Consider the following 18,917-nt stretch of genomic DNA (forward strand, 5'->3'; position numbering starts at 1 on the left):
AGTCATAGTATATTATGTCGAAAAAAGAATCAAAAAGTAACTGTATAGTATGTCGAAAAAAGTCATATTATGTCATGAAAAATTATAAAAATGGTAAAAAGTCAGTATAATATGTCGGAAAAAGTAATAGCATAGTATGTTGAAATAAATCACAAAAAATAAAATAGAATCATAAAAAGTCATAGTATAATATGTCGAAAAAATAAAGTCATAGTATGGTATGTCGGAAAAAAATCATAAAAAGTTATTGCATAGTATGTTGAAAAGAATCATAGTATGTTGAAAAAAATTGTATAAAGTCGGAAAGAGTCATAAAAAGTCATAGTATAATATGTCAAAAAAATAAAGTCATAGTATGTTGGAAAAAATCATAAAAAGTAATAGCATAGTATGTTGAAAAATCATAGTATAGTATGTCGGAAAATATTAATTCATAGTATAATATTTCAAAAAATAAATCATTAAAAGTCATTGTATAGTATGTCGAAAAAAATCCTAGAATGTCGGGAAAAAAATCCTAAAAAGTCATTGTATAGTATGTCTGAAAAATCTAAATATGTCGGAGAAAATATCATAAAAAGTCATAGTATAATATGTCTAAAAATAAAGTCATAGTATAGTATGTCGAAAAAAAATCATAAAAAGTAAATGTATAGTATGTCAAAAAAATAAAGTCATAGTATGTTGGAAAAAAAAATCATAAAAAGTCATAGTAAAGCATGTCGAAAAAATAAAGTCACAGTATAGTATGTTGGAAAATAATCCTAAAAAGTCATAGTATAGTATGTCGAAAAATCATAGTATAGTACGTCGAAAAAGTAATTGTGTGTCGGAAAAAAATCATATAAAGTCATAATATAGTATGTCAAAAAATAAAGTCACAGTATGTCGAAAAAAATCATTAAAAGTCATTGTATAGTATGTCGATAAAAGTAATAATATAGTTTTTCCGGGAAAAAATCATAAGTCATAGTACGTCGGAAAATATAGAGTTATAGTATAATATTTCAAAAGAAATCATAAAAAGTCATTGTATAGTATGTCGGAAAAAATATCATAAAAAGAAAAAATAAAGTCATAGTATAGTATGTTGGGGGGAAAAAATCATATAAAGTCATTATTAAAGTATGTTGAAAAATCATAGTATAGTACGTCGAAAAAAATCCTAAAAAGTTATAGTATAGTATGATGAAAAAAGTCATAGTGTGTCGGAAAAAAAAAATCACATAAAGTCATAGTATAGTATGTGAAAAAAGTCATATTATGTCGAAAAAAATCATTAAAAATATCATAAAAAGTCATTGTATAGTATGTCGAAAAAACTCATAGTATGTTGGAAAAAATATCATAAAAAGGCATAGTATGGTATGTGAAAAAAGTCATAGTATGTCGAAAAAATACATTAAAAGTCATAGTGTAGTATGTCGAAAAAAGTCATAGTATGGTATGTGGAAATTAGCTAAGCTACAGTCCTATAGGTTTCCCACTTAGCTTAGCTGTGAAGTCCTCCAGCAAATACACGGACTTGGACTGGCACCTTATATAGGTCCGGAACCAGATACTCAAAGAAGACTGGAAATTCCCAACTGTTGCATTCAACACAGACACAATCACACAAAGAGCAGTTTGTGACTATGGTTGGCAATACAGCAACATAACAAATGTAAACGGCCTTAACTCATTACATCAGACAATGTAGTATTCCCAGACAAGATGAAGAGTTTTTTCCCAAATATTGCAGCTGCTATTGTTAATAAGCATCATTGTCCATCTGTGTTTATTTTGATTACAAATGTCTAAACATTTTCTATCACTGACATATTAAGTATTTTGCAGAATTGGCAGAGGTATGCGTTCTCCAAGTACTTTGTGATATATTGTTTCCATAGGAACATTTTCACATTCAATTATTCTGTGATTGTTCATTTAAAAAAATATATGAGCATGTTACATTTTCACAGCTGCTGAATGAACACTACAAGCTTTCTATGGTTAGTAATCTGTTCTTATTTGAAGAAAAAAATCATGTTCAGTTGCACAAACCCATTTGCATAGCACATATATAGAAATACGTTTATTTCTCCCCGAAGTTCCTTGTTTTGTGCTGATCAAAGTATATTATATTACACACTTGCTGTGTTAGCTGCATGCTGCTCATTGGGTTTCAGAATAGGAATCTAAACATGGACATCATCTTTTCAATTGCTTTGGCAGCAGGCATGCATACAATATGGCTGCTTGACACATGCTACAGTGGCTAAATGCATAGAAGTGGCACTTAAAGATTATCCGACATGATACTGTTCTGTTTTCTTAATTTTTGAGTTGTTGGTCAAACACTACTGTTTAACCTATTTCACATTCATCTGTAATGAGAGCATCTGCTGTTTTTATACCTTTGGTTGTTATGCTGTGCAGTTTCTGTTATTAATGGTCATATTAGTATATACCATCACATTACATTTAGTGTACCACTTTCTCTTTCCAAAGTGCAACAAGGATGAATAGAGTGGGCCAAGGTATGGATGTGAATGATTATGCATGATGTTAAATAATGTATTGAATATGGTCATGTCCTTGCTGACATTTTGCCCTCTGAATGAAAGCCAAGTAGATTAGTGTTTCCAAATGACTGCATCGGGACTGCATAGTTATGACCTATGCAATATAGCTCACTGTAGGTTTAACTGTAGAATGTGATTGAAATTGAATGGTTTGATGCTACTTCACTTTATTCTAGATCAAGTGATGTTTGATGTTTTATTATTGGCAACATGAATCTACTGGCATATGTGTTAATGTACTGCACCACTGCCTTAAGTCATGTTGATGAAAATGCATGACTATGGACATTGCCAAGTGGATGAATCACCAGCGATTTATGATGCCAGACTATCCATTTCCTTTTAAAAGAAAAGAAAGTTGCATCAGAAGACTGAAGCCCCTTCAAAAGATAAAACCCTTTACAGTATGGACTGTGAATTTAAAAGTATTAACTTCTAATTTGGTACACTGACGTATGAAAAAACACTTTGTTTAACTGGTAACCTCTGGTGATGTCTGCTGACCCAACAAAACAGCATGCTTAAATGGCCGTATGGTATATATACTGTATATACGTGAATACTTTATATATACACACATTTTTGGCCATGAGATGAGTGACATTAAAAGCCATTCTCTGGGACACTAAGACATATTTGCCACTCAAAAAAGTCATCTTGGAGCATACTTTTATCATGTCAAAACGTCTTTCTACAAAATGAGTATTTCTTTCAAAATTTACAATGTCCTACCTATGTTCTGTGTGCAGTTGAAAAAGAAACACTGACATTGTCATGGATGTCCATGCAGCATTAACTGTCCTTCTTCTTTGTCTCTGCATGATTTTGCCTCTTTCTCAGAAAAGACATGGTTTACAGATGAGCCAGAGAATACCCACCTGAGGACCATGCAGATCAAGCCTGTGAATAAGCTCGCCATCAACCAAGTCAGTCAGAATAAATCCACAAGCAGCTTGATTCCACCCATCAGAGAAGCAGAAGATGAGTGCTGAGCTCTGGACACACACTGACACCTGGACTCCCAGAAGACTCATCGTGTAGTTGTCAGACTAGGATTCAGGTGATCTTCTCATCTGCAAACATTAATCATTAATTGACGAAGATGAGACAAACACAAACTGCTTTCCTCACTCACCCCTGCAGCTTATTGTACAAGCAGATTTATTATCATACATAAAATATACATGAAGACAATCATAGTCAAATGTTGCAACCCCTCAACTATTAGTTTGCATAGCTAATCTTTATTGGTGACCAGACTCCATGACTTTTTGTTCTATTTTGGGGAATGAGTTTCACTTGAAGGAGCAATGTAAAAATAACCAAAACTACTTAATGAGGTGATTATTATAACTGTTTTGCTATTGTAAAGGTTGCATTTTTAACTGCTGATGAACAACTACTACTGCATTGACTTAACCCAGTGTTGCAGTTATTCTGTACAGTATGTTAAGATGTGTATTTGACATCGACCTGTGATCCCACAGCAATGGCATTGTTAGTGACTGACTCAGTGATTCCTTTGCCATTTGGAGCTAATTCACAACATTTGTGACAGTTAGGATGGCCAGTGTCCATGTGTAAATGGCATTTGGCTCCAGCCTTATCTTTATCCATTTATATTTGTCTTATTTTTTGCCTTTTTGAGTCGTTTGTTATAAGTTATTTCATGTAGCAATTTGGTTGCAATGTCCAAAACCCCAGAAATCGTATTAAGTACAGCTTTTAAGTATCTGCAAAGTTTCTCCAGGGGTAAAATGTTAGGAATACTCTTTATCTTTTTGACAATAGCCAAATATGATAGAGCTGTTTTTTTGTCGACCAACAAAATCTGATTTATAATAACAATATACAGTTTATAATACAGTGACAGAGATATTTATTTACCTAAGACAACATAGACAGCACAGCTAAATACTATGGTATAGCATGGCACCATATAATAACAATGTAGATTGAATGTAAAAGCCTCATATCGTATAAAGTGGGCATCTTTAAGTCCTTCTTTGGCTGGAAGCACTGCCTGACACAAGATTGTCTTGGAGGCCATTAAGCACTCTTATGTTCTCCATGACCAATCTTAATGCCATAGTTATACATGTTCAAGCTTTTTGTAGATACATGAGAAACAGCTCTATCATAAAATGTTATTTTGGCTATTTATGTGTTCATCTTGGTGATCAATTATATCTGATTCATTCATAAAACAAACACCTAATGAAGTACAGATCATTTGTAAATGCATGAGTCCAGAATGCAGAGGTTATGAATCTTATTTAAATTATAAAACATAGCTATATTGGCACTCTTGTCACTTTAGTTCAGAATCAATGAAGGGGGAAGAAAGATATAAAATAAAACGCAAGCCTAATCCACAGAGGATGTGTCACAGTCTAGGCTAGGACTCATGTTGGATGAGAAAAGAAAGAGGATGTGACATTTTTACAGGCACAGAGAACATTTAAACCATCCATTCCTCAGAGCCAGCAAGGTGCCAGGCAGTGCTGAAGCCAACGGAGGACTCAGAAGACCCACTGTAGCGAAAAGAGGCTAGTTTAGCTGAATTTAAGACACGTCACTTCTGCTCTGTGACTGAGAAATGCACCTTCCTCTTTACTCCGAGACAAATGGTTTTAAATACTTTGAATTTCTTAATACAAGGCTGTGATTCCCTGGAGATAAATGGAACTGTAGTAAATAATTTGAAGTCTTAAAACTATTTTGAAATGATCCATCTTCAATAGCAGAGCCTGATAGCAATTCATTTTATGTACTCTTCAAAGAAATCTGTAAAGCTTAATGTAAACTATTTCTTTCTAGTGTGTTCTTGTTTGACTGTACCTGTGGGGTTGAGAGAAATTCGGCATTACGGTCTAGTTTGTATTGTTTCGTGAATTTCTTTTTAGCACATTGACTTGTGGATACAATGCGACAGTGCTAAGTTGATATTTCTGACTATGTCATAATAATACCCAATAATAAATACAGTTTATTGTCTTGTATAAATAGGCTTGTACATAAAATTGTACATGATTTCATTTTGTATTTTCACAAATTAAAAGCTGATGTATTGTGTTCTAGGACGTTTCTGTACGTGCATGGCTAATGGTTAGACATGGGGCTCAGTACAGAAACCATTGGTAGGCCACATTTTACACATGCATCTATCAAAGAAGGACTATGTTTAGCCTTGTCCTTTGATGATGACATAAGGTACCTTCTGATTGCCAGACTGATCATGTAACACAGGGCACCTCGGTGCACCCTCTGGATAATGGCTGATGAAAAACACACCCCACATTCTCACCTCAGGGATGGAGAGGGCCTATCATGTTTCCTGATAACTATTTTATACCCCATGGCGCTGTGGGAGACTGTCAGAATGCCAATAATATAAGTGTAACACCTCACAGAGAAGCCACTGATTTCCCTGATCTTCCTGCCAGTGGCAGTGTCACCTTCTTAGTAAACAAACACATGTAGCATAACACCATCACACCTGATTACTATAAATATGAGCTGTAAGGAAATCTGTTAATTTAAATGGAACTAAAAGAAATAATCTCAATGGTTGAGTTGAATCCCAATGATTAGGAGGAAAATTATCACATGAACAGGATAAAAAAAAAATGGTATGATAAGCCTCAGTATTAACCAAACAAAAAATGCAAAGACATTTTCAGGATACACAGTCACCTATTCAACACAGCCACTGTGTTTTCTCTGCAGTGAAATGACAATTCGACAAGTGCCATCCTATCTATTTAAAGTTGCTGACACACCAACCTGATTATCGGCTGTTGGACAGTCTGGTAAGGTTCTTAAGGACTTAATGACCATTCTGATTGGTTGAGCGGGATGAGCATGACAAAATTCCGGAGAAGCCAGACCCACCCGCGTTCATCCAATCAGCTGCCGGTTTTCATGTTCTGGGCGACAATACAGATAGATTAGTGTCACCTGCTGTTATGGGGACGTATTACATCTTGCGCACGCGCTGAACGTATGCTCAAGTTGGCGTCGCTTCGGTGTGTTCCGAGACACTTTTTTGACCAACTCAGAGAGGCAGTCAGTCTGACTGCCTTTTCTGCCGATGGTCGGCCATCGGGTTGGTGTGTCAGAGCCTTAAGGGGTACTTGAACCAATCTAATGCCTGTGGGGTTACATTACAAAACAAGTTGTGAACCACTGGCCTACCTAACCTCTTTGTCAAACATGTTACTGTAACTAGCTAACTTTAGCTACACATTAGATAAATAGCATGGGATTCTCCTTGGAAGCGGAGAGGGAAAGATCATACATTTTCATGTTTAAGGAGGGTTGAAAAATGTGCAAAACTATCAAACAAACCAGACTCTTCTGCCATCTCTATGACTTCTGTTAGCTGTCAAATTACAGTGTACATGGCCCACCAACTGTAAAACATCCACGTTCAGTCCCCAAAAGAAGTATAACACAGTAATGAATCAATAGGAGTAAAAGTAAACATAGTAAAATCACCATAAATTAATTGTACAGCTGTACATTTGACAAAAATGGTGGCTATCCATGATGAGTTAACTGCTATGGAACAAGGAACTGTACCAGTAGGGGTTGCTACTAGCAACGGAATGTTACTGACTGTAACAGCAGGTGTCAGTAAGCAGATTTATGATTGACAATGTAAAAGCCATTTCTTTAACAACTGAGTCCTCTCAGTCTACTGACGCTTGAGAATTCACTGAATGATGTTCCACAGAGCTGACGCAATGTATAAAAATTATATTTTTGCCCGTGAAATTTATAAATCGGAAAGGATTAACAGTAGTTGAGCGACCTCTCTTTAAACTACAGTTGAGACATGTAGTTAGTAACACTGGGCTGCGCACGCACGCACGCATGCACTCACCCACGCACGCATGCACTAACCCACGCACGCACACACACACACACACACACCTCTGAACATAACTCTCTTCCAGCTGCACAGGCTTGGCTGGTGATACTAGTTTACATGACAATGCAGCACTCCAAGTGCATCAATGCCAGCCTGGATAAACAGTGATCCTTTACCAAAACAAGGGGGTCATTACGACAGCTTGTCAAATCAATGTTGAGAGTGTCCTGGCTGATTAAGGCATCCCCTCTCAGTCCTGACACAGTGTCAATACTGGCTGGCCTGTGGCGGCACACTCCCATGATTGGACTGAAATGCCTATCAGTCAGACAGCTGAGCTGGACTAATGATTCCCTGTGCTGCCTATTAGAGTGACATGACAATTTAATCCTGTGGGCCAGGCATGGAAAAAGTGACCTTGGTGCTTTATATTGAGGCTGAGGTAAATTGACAAGAGCAGATAAATCTTTACCTTGGGCTATTAACAGAATTAAAGAACAACAACAAGAGCAGAGGGTCCTCTCTTTTTGTTCTGTTTGTCCCTGCCTTTCCAAACAGTCTTATATAAAACAATCTCTTTCATTTTAAAATAATCTGGCAAAAAGAAAACAACCATAAGATATCACTGCATCATTAAAGCGTCCGTATTCCAAAACATTTCTACCTTGCACTGGTACGATCAATCTAATGAGAAAAACAAAGAGTCAAATACAAGCCATAGGTTGAATTCTTCTATGTTTTGCTGTCAAGCTGGAATATTAAAAGTGGATATTGCTTGAAGCTTAAGGTTTTTCAGATGTTCAAAGCCATTCCAGCATGGCCCCTGGGCAAGGTATATTGCCTTGGACATCTATCTTAAGGCTATGAGAACATTGACTACATGGTTGGAAAAAGGCCATGTGTTTACACAGATGTTTCAAGCTTTTAGCACACAGATTTTTCTGTACTGAACCGCACCACCATCTTTTGTGCCACGGGCCATATACATTTTGCATTAGTTTACCCTGGGCAGGAGAGCTAGCAGACTTGCATGCAGTGTCTGAAACAAAGATTCTCTGCGCTGCTACTTTAATATTTCTCTGAATCTGATTTTAATTGGGTTATATCTTTTTGTTACCATTTCCATCACCAGGGCTTTAATTGTTCCCTTGTTTTAATAGCTGCTGTGAGGTGACCTGTACACAGAAAGATACATTGTGCCTCTCCACATTTTTACCGTCGTAACGGAAACAAATGGTAAAAGATAAGAATTTCCTCCCAGTTGTAAGGACAGATTGCCGGTACTGGGAGGCAATTTGCCTGTAAGGCACAGTTGCCACACTGACCCTTTATGTTCCCTGTAAAGGTCAACATTTCCTTTTCTTTTGTTTCACTCCATGCATGCATGCATAAATCAAAGCTCTTGGCTATTTTCAATTTTGAAGTAGGAAATACCAGCCATCAAAAGCAAAATGTAACCTGCATATTAATAGAATATCACTACTTTTTTTTACCATAAAATAAAATACAATCTGTGGATGTTTGTGGGTGGGTTTAACAAATAAATGCTTGGGTAAATGTAATTTGGTTCAGTATCAGCATTAACTGCATTTCCATAATTGTTGTTAATTGTAAAAATTAAATAAATAATTGTTTGCTTCTGTGCAAAATAATTAGCAGTAACAAACAGAAAACAGATGGCACTATCCAATAATATCACTTCTCAGCACCAGTTGTAAACATGATTTACAATTTGCAAGATATTATTTACTGTGATTCATGTTTGTGTCAGTTCCACACTGGAGGTTAATAGAAATGCCAGCATGCTTGCTGATTTACTTAGTAAAATTTTCATCCCAAGGTTCGGGTTCAGAAGATTGGAGTCAGAGAGAGTTACAGGATTCATGCATTATGCAGAAGAAGCTGACACGACCTTCAGCCATCACAGTCTTCTCTATATATCACACTGGGCTTGACCCTCCCAAGGCCAGAGGGAGCATTTGATATATTTAACCACTACTGCAATTACATTTACTCACATTCTTTAACAGCTGAATTCATTGTATGTAGCTAGCAACATGGAGGCAATATAATAATGATTAAAAGTGGTTTTACAATTTGTATTTGCCTTTTACCACAGTTGATGCTTTAGCAGTAAGGAAGCCGTTCATAAGTCAACAGCAGACTAAATCAACACATATATCTCTTCCATGGCCCTTCTGATTTTTATGTCTCACATTATGGCTTCGCCATATGCCGGCCATATGTAGAAATAAAAAAAGAAAATCTACCCCTGCTGTTTGATATAGAACACACCATAAAGTGATAGGAAATAAAGTGCTGTTTTAAAGGGTGAGGTCCATTTAAATAGAATTGGCTTTAGAATTATTTATGACATTAATTGCCACATTATCGACTGCCTGTCAGCTCCTTGGACTTGCAGTCCATTCTTCTTCACAAAGAGCGCCAGCTCAGCCTAAAGTAGACTGACAAGCTAATTATACCATCTTCCCTCTCAATGATAAATGTCACTAATGTAAATCTGGCCCAGAAATAAGACTCCTTAGTCACCTCAACTGCAAAAGACTCCCACTCCAGCCACGGTCTTTATGCAGGGACACTTATTTATTTCCTCCTGACTCAAGTTATTCTAAAGAATTCAAATTGAATGAAATTGTTCTTATTAGGTAATGCACATTGCCTATTCCCTGAGCAAGGAACACACTTGGCTATCTGTAGAGGTGAGAAAGGAGTCAGGGTTTGAACTTTCCCTGCTAGCTCTATTTTTCGTTTGTTACATAAGCATTTCTCTCACTTTTTGTATGTTGACAGAGTGCAACACTGTGAATGCCTTCCAGGAGAGAGAATATCAACAACAAGGTATCCTCATATATAAATGATATCACGTCTCCCCCTCTCCATAATGGCCGGCTTTTCATTCCGCCTTAAGGGGCCGTGTTGAACAGCTGATAAACCTTTTGATTTCCAACGTGGATGGAATACTTCATACAGACTAGTTACTGTCTAATAACCTGGCCCTTGCTCAAATATGTAAAGAATAATGCACTCTAAATGACTAATGCTCACTAAATAATATACTATACTCTATTCTTTACATGGTGTTAAGTATCTGGAGGAGAGTGAGGGCAAACGTCAAAAACATTTTTTCCATCACTACGCCCAAAAATGTTTCATATGAATTCCCTTTTTAATGAGGCTGTTTACATATTCTAACTTCACTTAGGATGTATCCTGACAAAAATGAGAGCTGACACATACCAAACTTGGTATGTCCCAGAGCCATCTTCATTGCTGGGATGCTGTCAGCTCCACCCACATCAGTGGCAGTGTCTCAATGGTAGCGCGACACATGTCAGAAACTTTTAAACGTCTGCTCTTTTCAGCAGAAGACTGCTGCAGCCCAAAGATGGTATTTTATGTTTATTATTGTGCGTATGAATACTGGTCAAAGATTAAGTACTATAAGTAAGTACTACTTGTACTATATTATGATTCTGAGGTTTATTTGAACGCGCTGGATCGATAAACTCAAATCCCAATAACTGATGACAATTACTCTGCAGCTCAATCAGGCAACTATCAGCAAAATACATTATCAGCCCTACGCTTGGATGTTTGAGAAATAGCCATCTCTGTTGATATCACATGGATCACGCAGCCAGACACACATCTGAACTTTGACCTTCTTTGATCAGCAGTTTTGGCAAGGCAATCCATCATAGTGCTCTTACTGTCAGAAGAGGTGCCTGGCTGCAGCTGTGTGTCACCGGCTAAGAGGAGCTGCTTAAAGGCAATCATGTCAACCTCCACGCAACTGCTCAGATTCCCAGATTGAAGGAGGACTTGACAGGCCCAGAAGAGTCAGCTGAAGACACTGGAGGGCTGTGTCTGATTGTTGTGCGGCCATAAAGTGATGGCTGATTTCATCATATGTGAACAACCAAATGGATATACTAAAAAATGGTGGAAATTTAATAAATGAATACTCAACCTTTTTGCTTAACCACGGCTTTTGAGGCAATAGTCACATTATATGATGGAAAAGCAAGGGACAAAAAATGATCCTTTTTTTTATTGAAAATTACTTTTTACTACACACATTCTATTAGAATGCTATACATGAAAGAAATCAATAACCAGTGATCGAAGGCTGCTCTGTTTAATGTTACAAAAAGACAGGATATGAAAAAATTTTGGAGTCTGACCTTCAAACTCGGTTTCTGCCTCAGGATAGTGTCTAGACAGAAAGATTACGAACTCTTTGAAGGGATCAATGCCTAAACATAGCATGCTGCTGAGCTATGACTTTAACATAAACTTAGCAATTAGAAGAAACGTAAAATGCATTTTTTTATATTTAAGCTTCTTTCCAGAGGGGTTGCAGGGTGAGCTGACCTCACACACACACACACACACACAAACACACACACACACACACACACACACACACAAAATAAACAACAAACCCAAAGGGAATAAAATATATGTACATGCTCAAGAAAAATTGTGGATGAGTGCATTTTTGCCCAGGGCAGGGAAATTATATTAGTGTATTGCGCTGATGTATACATTATAGATTTCAGGCCAAAAGCCTAGATTCTTCTGCATAAAGAGACCTCTTAAGCAGCAGGTTAGGTTGTAGATTTAAATCTTGTCACAGTAAATGCCACTTTCACATTCAGGTGTAAATAACACGAGCGGTGTTCCACCACCAATGATTTCCTGATGAGAAAACGGATAGCGTATTCCCCATCACTTTTACAGAGGCGCCAGGTGCATTAATGGCAAAACGGGCCCGACTTTCAGACAAAGAAGCTGAGTGACGGCTTGCTGACTGCAGCTCCGAGTGTGCAATAACATGATGTGAAAGGACATTGTCAAGAACCGAGGAGACGAGACCAGATTGTACATAGTGACAGAAAACAGAGATGAGGACAGAGATACTGGTGCCATATTAGTGGCCAGCATATTCAAACACCATCCTTGAGTCTAAGCAAACTTGACATCACCTCCGATGGCTTCAAAGTGTTCGCTCCCCTCCACCACCAACAACCGCCTCTTCTGTCTACAGCCAGCTTTCCCCTCTGATGTGTCTCCAGACTCCGCTCTCTTATGTAGAGAGTTACCAGCAGGCCTATTCTGTCAGGACAAGAGGATAGGGGTGCCGCGGCCTGCGGATACTCAGTCAATCTACATTTGGTCACCGTGGTGGGAAGTGTGCTCATTTTTTCCGATATCTGAGCTACTTGAGGTGATCCGAACACTGAAGTGTGAGGAGCTGTCACCTTGCATAAGGCTCCGCACCAGCAGAAGATGTACGGCTCCTGATAAGCAAGGGGGGGGGGGGGGGATCTCTCCATCCTGATAGGCTGTGAGGACACTGGGGACTGTATAAGAGAGAGAGAGGGGGGAATGTATTCCACTCTGTCCGCCTGGGGACAAGAGGTCGGCGGGGAAGGAGGCAGCTCATCACAAGGCCCCCTGCAGTCTCAAGACAGATTTATGCGGTTACCGGGCCAGACAATGGTTAGATATTTTAATGCTGTGTCAAAATATCAACAAGAGGCTAACAGAGAGAAGCAAGAATCGATACATCATTGCTTTTCTGGAAAGGTGGGAAACAAAAAGAGCACTGTTAAACCCTGTATGACAAGACTTATTTACTTGGTAAAACTCTGAATGGTGCTGCCTGTTTGTTTTATTTTTGTGCTTTTACTGGAGTCTGTGCTGTAAGCCTGTCCAGCGGCAGTGGCTGGACACTGCTGTTTATACTCTACAGGCCATTAACAGTTCACCCCACGTTCTCCAGCAGGGCAGCAGCTGGGGAGAAAGGAGCATGCAGCAGCGATGCAGGATCTCACCGGCACAAAAAACATGGCCAGAGGCAGGGCGGCTGGAGAACGCCCCGAGTAAAGTTGGCAGCTGTGCAGCTGTGTGTGATAAAGTGCAGCTCGCTGTAAATACACTCTGGGGCTCTCTGCACAGCTGGCGACTGTAGGTTACAGTTCTGAAAGATGGAGTGCAGGAAGGGGATAGTGGGAGGAAGGGTGGTTGAGGGAAAGGCAGAGCTCACATCTACACATCTGTCTGAGGTGGAGAGGAGGATGAGGGCCAAATTCATGAAAACAAGGAAGATGAAGAGGAGTGTGAGAAAATGTTTTTGTGTCGGTAAGAGAAGAAAAAAGTGCAGTTGTATGACATTCATTGTCTGCAGACATTTAAAGACGCATTAGCATGAAAGGATTAAAGTACCTTGGGCACTGTACACTGTATATATTGCATGTCGGTCTAACATCTTCCATTTTTTTATTACGACTATTGATAAAATATGACGTACAGTATATATAAAACTTTATTTTACAGACTCAATGTCCAGATAAAAAAGTACACATAACATATTACAAGAGGAGTACAAACAAACAAATACATACAGGCATTCAACTAGCCATACCCAATAATTAAAACAGGTACAGATGCGTGTTCCAGTATTTCCTGAGCTCGGAGGTGTAGCTGGTATCACTAAGTGCAGGGTTGATTATGGCTGTTAAAATTGTATCCAATTACTTTGTTAATCGGCATATGAATCTGTGCATAAAATTCCTCAGCTCAGTATAGAAGGTGGGAACATTATATTATTACACATACATTATATTATTTATAGATCAGATGTACTATCCATTATATCATGGAATAAATAAAGTCACTCAAACAATCACAGTGAATTCAGTGAACGGCAATCAGTTGATTTGGCTACACTCAGAGATTTATTTTGTTAGGAATATTTTACCTTCTACAGTGTTAAATATCAGAAACTGGTCATCATTTTTATTATATACTGTACCTTTTATTTATATACTGTAAAATCATTTCTAATCTATAGAAATATGTAATTATCCATAAAAAGCGTTTGAATAATGACTGAAGTCCATAATTTGACATGAATTGAAATAAAATGGAAATGCCACTGGTACACAATGATGTTGAATTAATTGCAGCTGAAAAGTATTTACATAAAGTAAAATATGTAAGTTAAAATGCAGTAAAACTTACTGACATTTTGAAGTCATCAGGGCATAACACTTAATAAATTGTTCCTTTGGCCTGCTCAATATTTTTATATAATATATATTACGTCATATGAAACAACAAATATAGTGAACTGAAGTATTAGTTCAGACTATAAATCATTGATTTTCCACTGTTGTCGCTGATATCCGCCAGTCCTGAAGGAAACATGGAGACACAGCCAATAAAGTTATGCAGACATTTATTTTTCACTTCCAGTGATTTAGCGTGACTGTGCTTGTCACCATGATTTAGAGGAGTCTGCAGTCTGCGTTCTGTTTATTGTGACCAAACAAGTGCGGCGCCTGCACGCTTTCAACTTCAGGGTTATTGATTAAAGTTTTAAATGGTTGCCATATTACCCAGGGACTTGCAGGAGATTAATTTGCATTGATGTTCATCTGTAATTCATTAGCCATTTAGACAGCTTAACCACGAGGACTATGTCTTGAGAGAAAAGGCCATATTTCACAGAGTGGGAGCATGAAGGCAAGCTATACAGTATGCTACAAAGCAACATACAATACATTTTGCGTTGTAAATAGGATTCAGAGCGAGAGTGAGGATGATTATGTTTGAAATTTGGAATTAAAGATTTCTAAAGACTTTTGAGGAGATAAAAGAGCTCCAACATGAAGAAAAATTGACCTACAAACAGCTAAATTGGTGGCTGTTGCTTGCAGGCCATTTAACATCATAGAGGACAAGGGTTTGCTTGAAATAATAGGCATCGCATCCAACGACCTGTTTCTTTTTGTTGTTGAGCTGCTTAAAAAAATGTTATGTTTAGTTAACCTTTACAAGTGTAAGTTAAACTGGGACAGTACATTGTGTTACTATTACCAAGTAATGTTACGTTCAGGTCAATATGCCCATCTGTTGTTGCTTGATGGGCTTGAGTTCGCCATATTGGGCTTTCAGCATATTTTTTGAGCAAACAGTACCTTTGAGTTTTGAGCAAACTTTGAGTAAACTTTGAGTACCTTTGAGTTTATTCTGGAGAATATTCTTGGCAGTACTTGTCATTGTTTTGGATTGTTGCAATAAAAAAACAGTTGCATAAAGCAAGAATCTTTGTCCACTCCCATGTTGATAAAGCAAAAACTTGAAAAATATCCCTTTTAAAGTACTTTTAGAACAGATATAAAAATAATTAATTGTGAGTTAACTATGGACAATCGTGCAATTACATATTTGAATCGATTAACAGACCTAATATTAACAAATAAATCAAATTACTACAAACCTACAAAGAATTATCACCCAACTCCAGCTCACCGTTTTGGTTGTATGGCCCATTAACTGTATGAAACAGATTATCCTTGTTTCCAGCAGGTCGGCAGCTACTTTCAGCAACCAAACTCTGGTAAACCCGCTTTACACTCCATGCCCAGCACCAAACACAAAGTGAGCAGCTACATGCTGAAGACAATCAGACAATTAGCAGAACAAAGTACATTTTCCAATTAGGGACCAAAACAGAGCTACTGTGAAAAAAAGAGTAGTGAATAAGAACATTGAATATTTTGTGAAAATATTAATTTTTTGTCAGGTGGACACAAACACAACTTCAAATGAATGGTGATGTTTCTGCCTGCTGTATGCTAGCTAATCAACGGTTTGCTAACAAGTTAGCAATAGCAACTATAGAAAACCATAATTAGACAAAAACATCTGGTTCAGAAACCTCATTCAAAAATCCCAGTGACATGAGTGCACATTACTACAAATCACACTTAGAACATACTCACCAACATGTTGAGTGATTCACTCTTGATGTCTAGATTAGGATGGGAATGGGCAATGAACGAGCTGCAGTACGGGACATCAGGAATTCAGCTCGTTATTCGGTAATAATATGTAAGGCTGTGTGTCTGTCACCTTGTTCAGTCAATCTTTCCAAATGCCAAATAAATCAATAAATGCAACTCCAAACCCAACATGCAATTCCTAAATCAAATATAATCAATAACATTTCTTTCTACAACAAAAGAAGAAACATGATACAAAGTTAAAGCCTCAGCTAAAGAGAGATATTGCATGACTGGATTTCTTGAAAAATAATAAATTGCCATCTGGCTTTGATGTGAGACAAAATAAGAACTATGACTGAACATGAAAACTAATCTGACGGTTTATGAAGGCAAGTTGTGTCCTGAGGCTTTGGGTCAGCAGTCAATTAAATTATCACACTAAAATGAAGGACTTTTAAAATCCCCTTACTAAATAATGGTTGTCAGACACTCTGTATCCTCCATGACGTTCTGTAAAAAAGGTTGCAGCAATAGGATTAGGGCTTGATCCTCAGCTACTGCTGTGCCCAGTCTAAAATGACTCTCCTCTTATCTCAAGGCAACAGAGCTACATTATGTTATGTACTGACTTTGTCAAGACAGAATGGATGTTACTGAAATTAATTTAATCTTCCTTAAATTAGCTTCTGACTATGAACTCTCTGAAATTTATGTCCTCCGGATTTCAATTTCCTCTGCGGTGTGATATGCTTTTATCAGTTGGTAAGTATTTGCTGGACTCCAATAATGAGAGCTGTCACAGAGACCAGGAGTGGAGATTGTCGATGGCAACCATCTTGAGGCCACTGGAATTGCCGCCCACCCACATCTACCAGGGATTTTTTTTTTAAAGACTTGAGGGATTGCAGACTGTACACCGCAGCTCTCGCTAAGGCAACAGTAATTTTGGAATCAGATGCTAATCAATCTGGAATCCCTTTAATCCAATTACTAGTCATTAGACCATTAGAGTGTATCATTGTTTGATTCATTGTTGCTGAAATGAAAGAGAGGGCATCTGATGTCGGAAATGTTTCAAGTCACGACAGCCAGATAACAGCCTGGAAAGATGCCTTTAAACTCAGCTTCACACCAGTTCTTGCATAGAATTATACAATAAATCAATTCACTGATGAAGCTCTATTGGATGTTAATGTGTATTGGATGTTTAACCTGTTTAAGTAATAACTACCATTAAAAAGATTGCTATCAAGATATGACTTCAGTGGACATGTAAAATTGAAACCAGTGCTTAAATAATTATACAGGTGATTAATTGACAAAACATTAATGACAACCATCTCCTTAATACATTTAGTAGTAGATTAAGTGACAAGCATAAGCTAAATGCTAATGTCAGCCTGCTAACATTCTACCAATGAAAATGTAAATATGCTGATGTTTAGCAGGTTTAATAAATACAATTATCTTTGTTTAGCATGTTAGCAAGCTAACATTTGCTACTTAGCTCTGAAACCATTGACGTTAATATTAATTAATTAATATTAACAGTCTATGACTGAAACAGAAAGTATAGCTGAGGCTACTGGGAATGTCTTTAGTTTTGCAGATTTTTGTTTATAATATTGTTTGCCTTCTTTTTCTTCCTTTAATGATACTTTTATAGACTTTGTTCTACTTTTTATTTATTTTCTATTTTTTGTTTTAATCTATTCTAATTTATAGAGTTTCAATATTTTCATACAACTGCATTTCAGTGTGCAATAGGGTACTGTATAATAACAATAAAGCTGAACCTTGAATGTCCAATCATACAGGACATACCAAAGTGGTGATCGACAGACTGATCAACTGTCATTGCCATCCCATAGCACGCTATTAGCGTGGCTAAAAATGCAAAACAAACGCCAGTAGTTCCTTTCTCTGATTTGATTTTTAGAAACTTGCATCTGTTTCATATCACTGTAAATGCAATTTGTGTGATACTTTTCTGTTGTTTATGCTAAATAATCAAACTTAAGACTTCACCTTGGTCTTTTTGAAAATACTATTTTACTGCATCCCTAGTTTATAGCACAATACAGAACCCTGAGAAGGGGGATTTTTTTTAACAGAAAAATTTAAACATTAAGCCCAATATACCAAAATCCATGGATTATTAAAAGAAATAAGGCACATGCTTCTCTCTGAGAGTTTGACAACATAGATGGTATTTTATAGCCACATAAGGTCTGCAATGTGTAACTTTAACTCGACAAATCCCAAATGTCTTTTCCTACCTGGGATGTTAGGTGCCCACCCAACTGTCTTGTGCCCATTATTACTTTCATCTTGTCTCAGCTTCTGATGCTTAATAAGCAATACCTGAGGGTCCTGCCTCCATCTCTAAACTCTGATTTGATGTGGCAAGGAGACAGGAAACAGGGAATAGGGGGGACAGAAATAAAAGAACAAGAGATCAAAATAACTGTGCCTGGCTGGCTGAGTAGAGTGGGGCCCATCAACACCAATAACCGTTAGCTGCAAACACATGTGTCACACCGAGACAAGTGTCATATCACTCAGCCCACTGCTTCATTTGACTGGAACACATCAATCACTCAGGGAAATCTACACAGACGTGCTGAGATAGGCCTCACCTCTGGCTCCCTCATTAAG

The 18,917-nt window shown here is 37.5% G+C and overlaps 1 protein-coding gene across 32 annotated transcripts in view; it reads left to right on the forward strand.

Moving 5' to 3' along the window:
* Positions 1-5,644, forward strand: part of LOC117937096 (calcium-activated potassium channel subunit alpha-1) — a 93,312-nt gene extending 87,668 nt beyond the window's left edge. For 19 of the 32 annotated variants that reach the window (XM_034860796.1, XM_034860795.1, XM_034860769.1 and 16 more), the window contains 2 exons: positions 2,491-2,519; positions 3,405-5,644. In XM_034860796.1, coding sequence (XP_034716687.1) covers positions 2,491-2,519; positions 3,405-3,556 — 181 coding nt within the window. In that variant the 3' untranslated portion in view covers positions 3,557-5,644. Of the gene's footprint in view, positions 1-1,961; positions 1,992-2,490; positions 2,520-3,404 lie in introns of all 32 variants that reach the window. The other 13 variants (XM_034860797.1, XM_034860798.1, XM_034860785.1 and 10 more) reach the window with 3 other exon arrangements.
* Positions 5,645-18,917: the final 13,273 nt, after the last annotated feature.

The sequence above is a fragment of the Etheostoma cragini genome, chromosome 21, assembly GCF_013103735.1.
Source record: "Etheostoma cragini isolate CJK2018 chromosome 21, CSU_Ecrag_1.0, whole genome shotgun sequence".
Classification (NCBI taxonomy): domain Eukaryota; kingdom Metazoa; phylum Chordata; class Actinopteri; order Perciformes; family Percidae; genus Etheostoma; species Etheostoma cragini.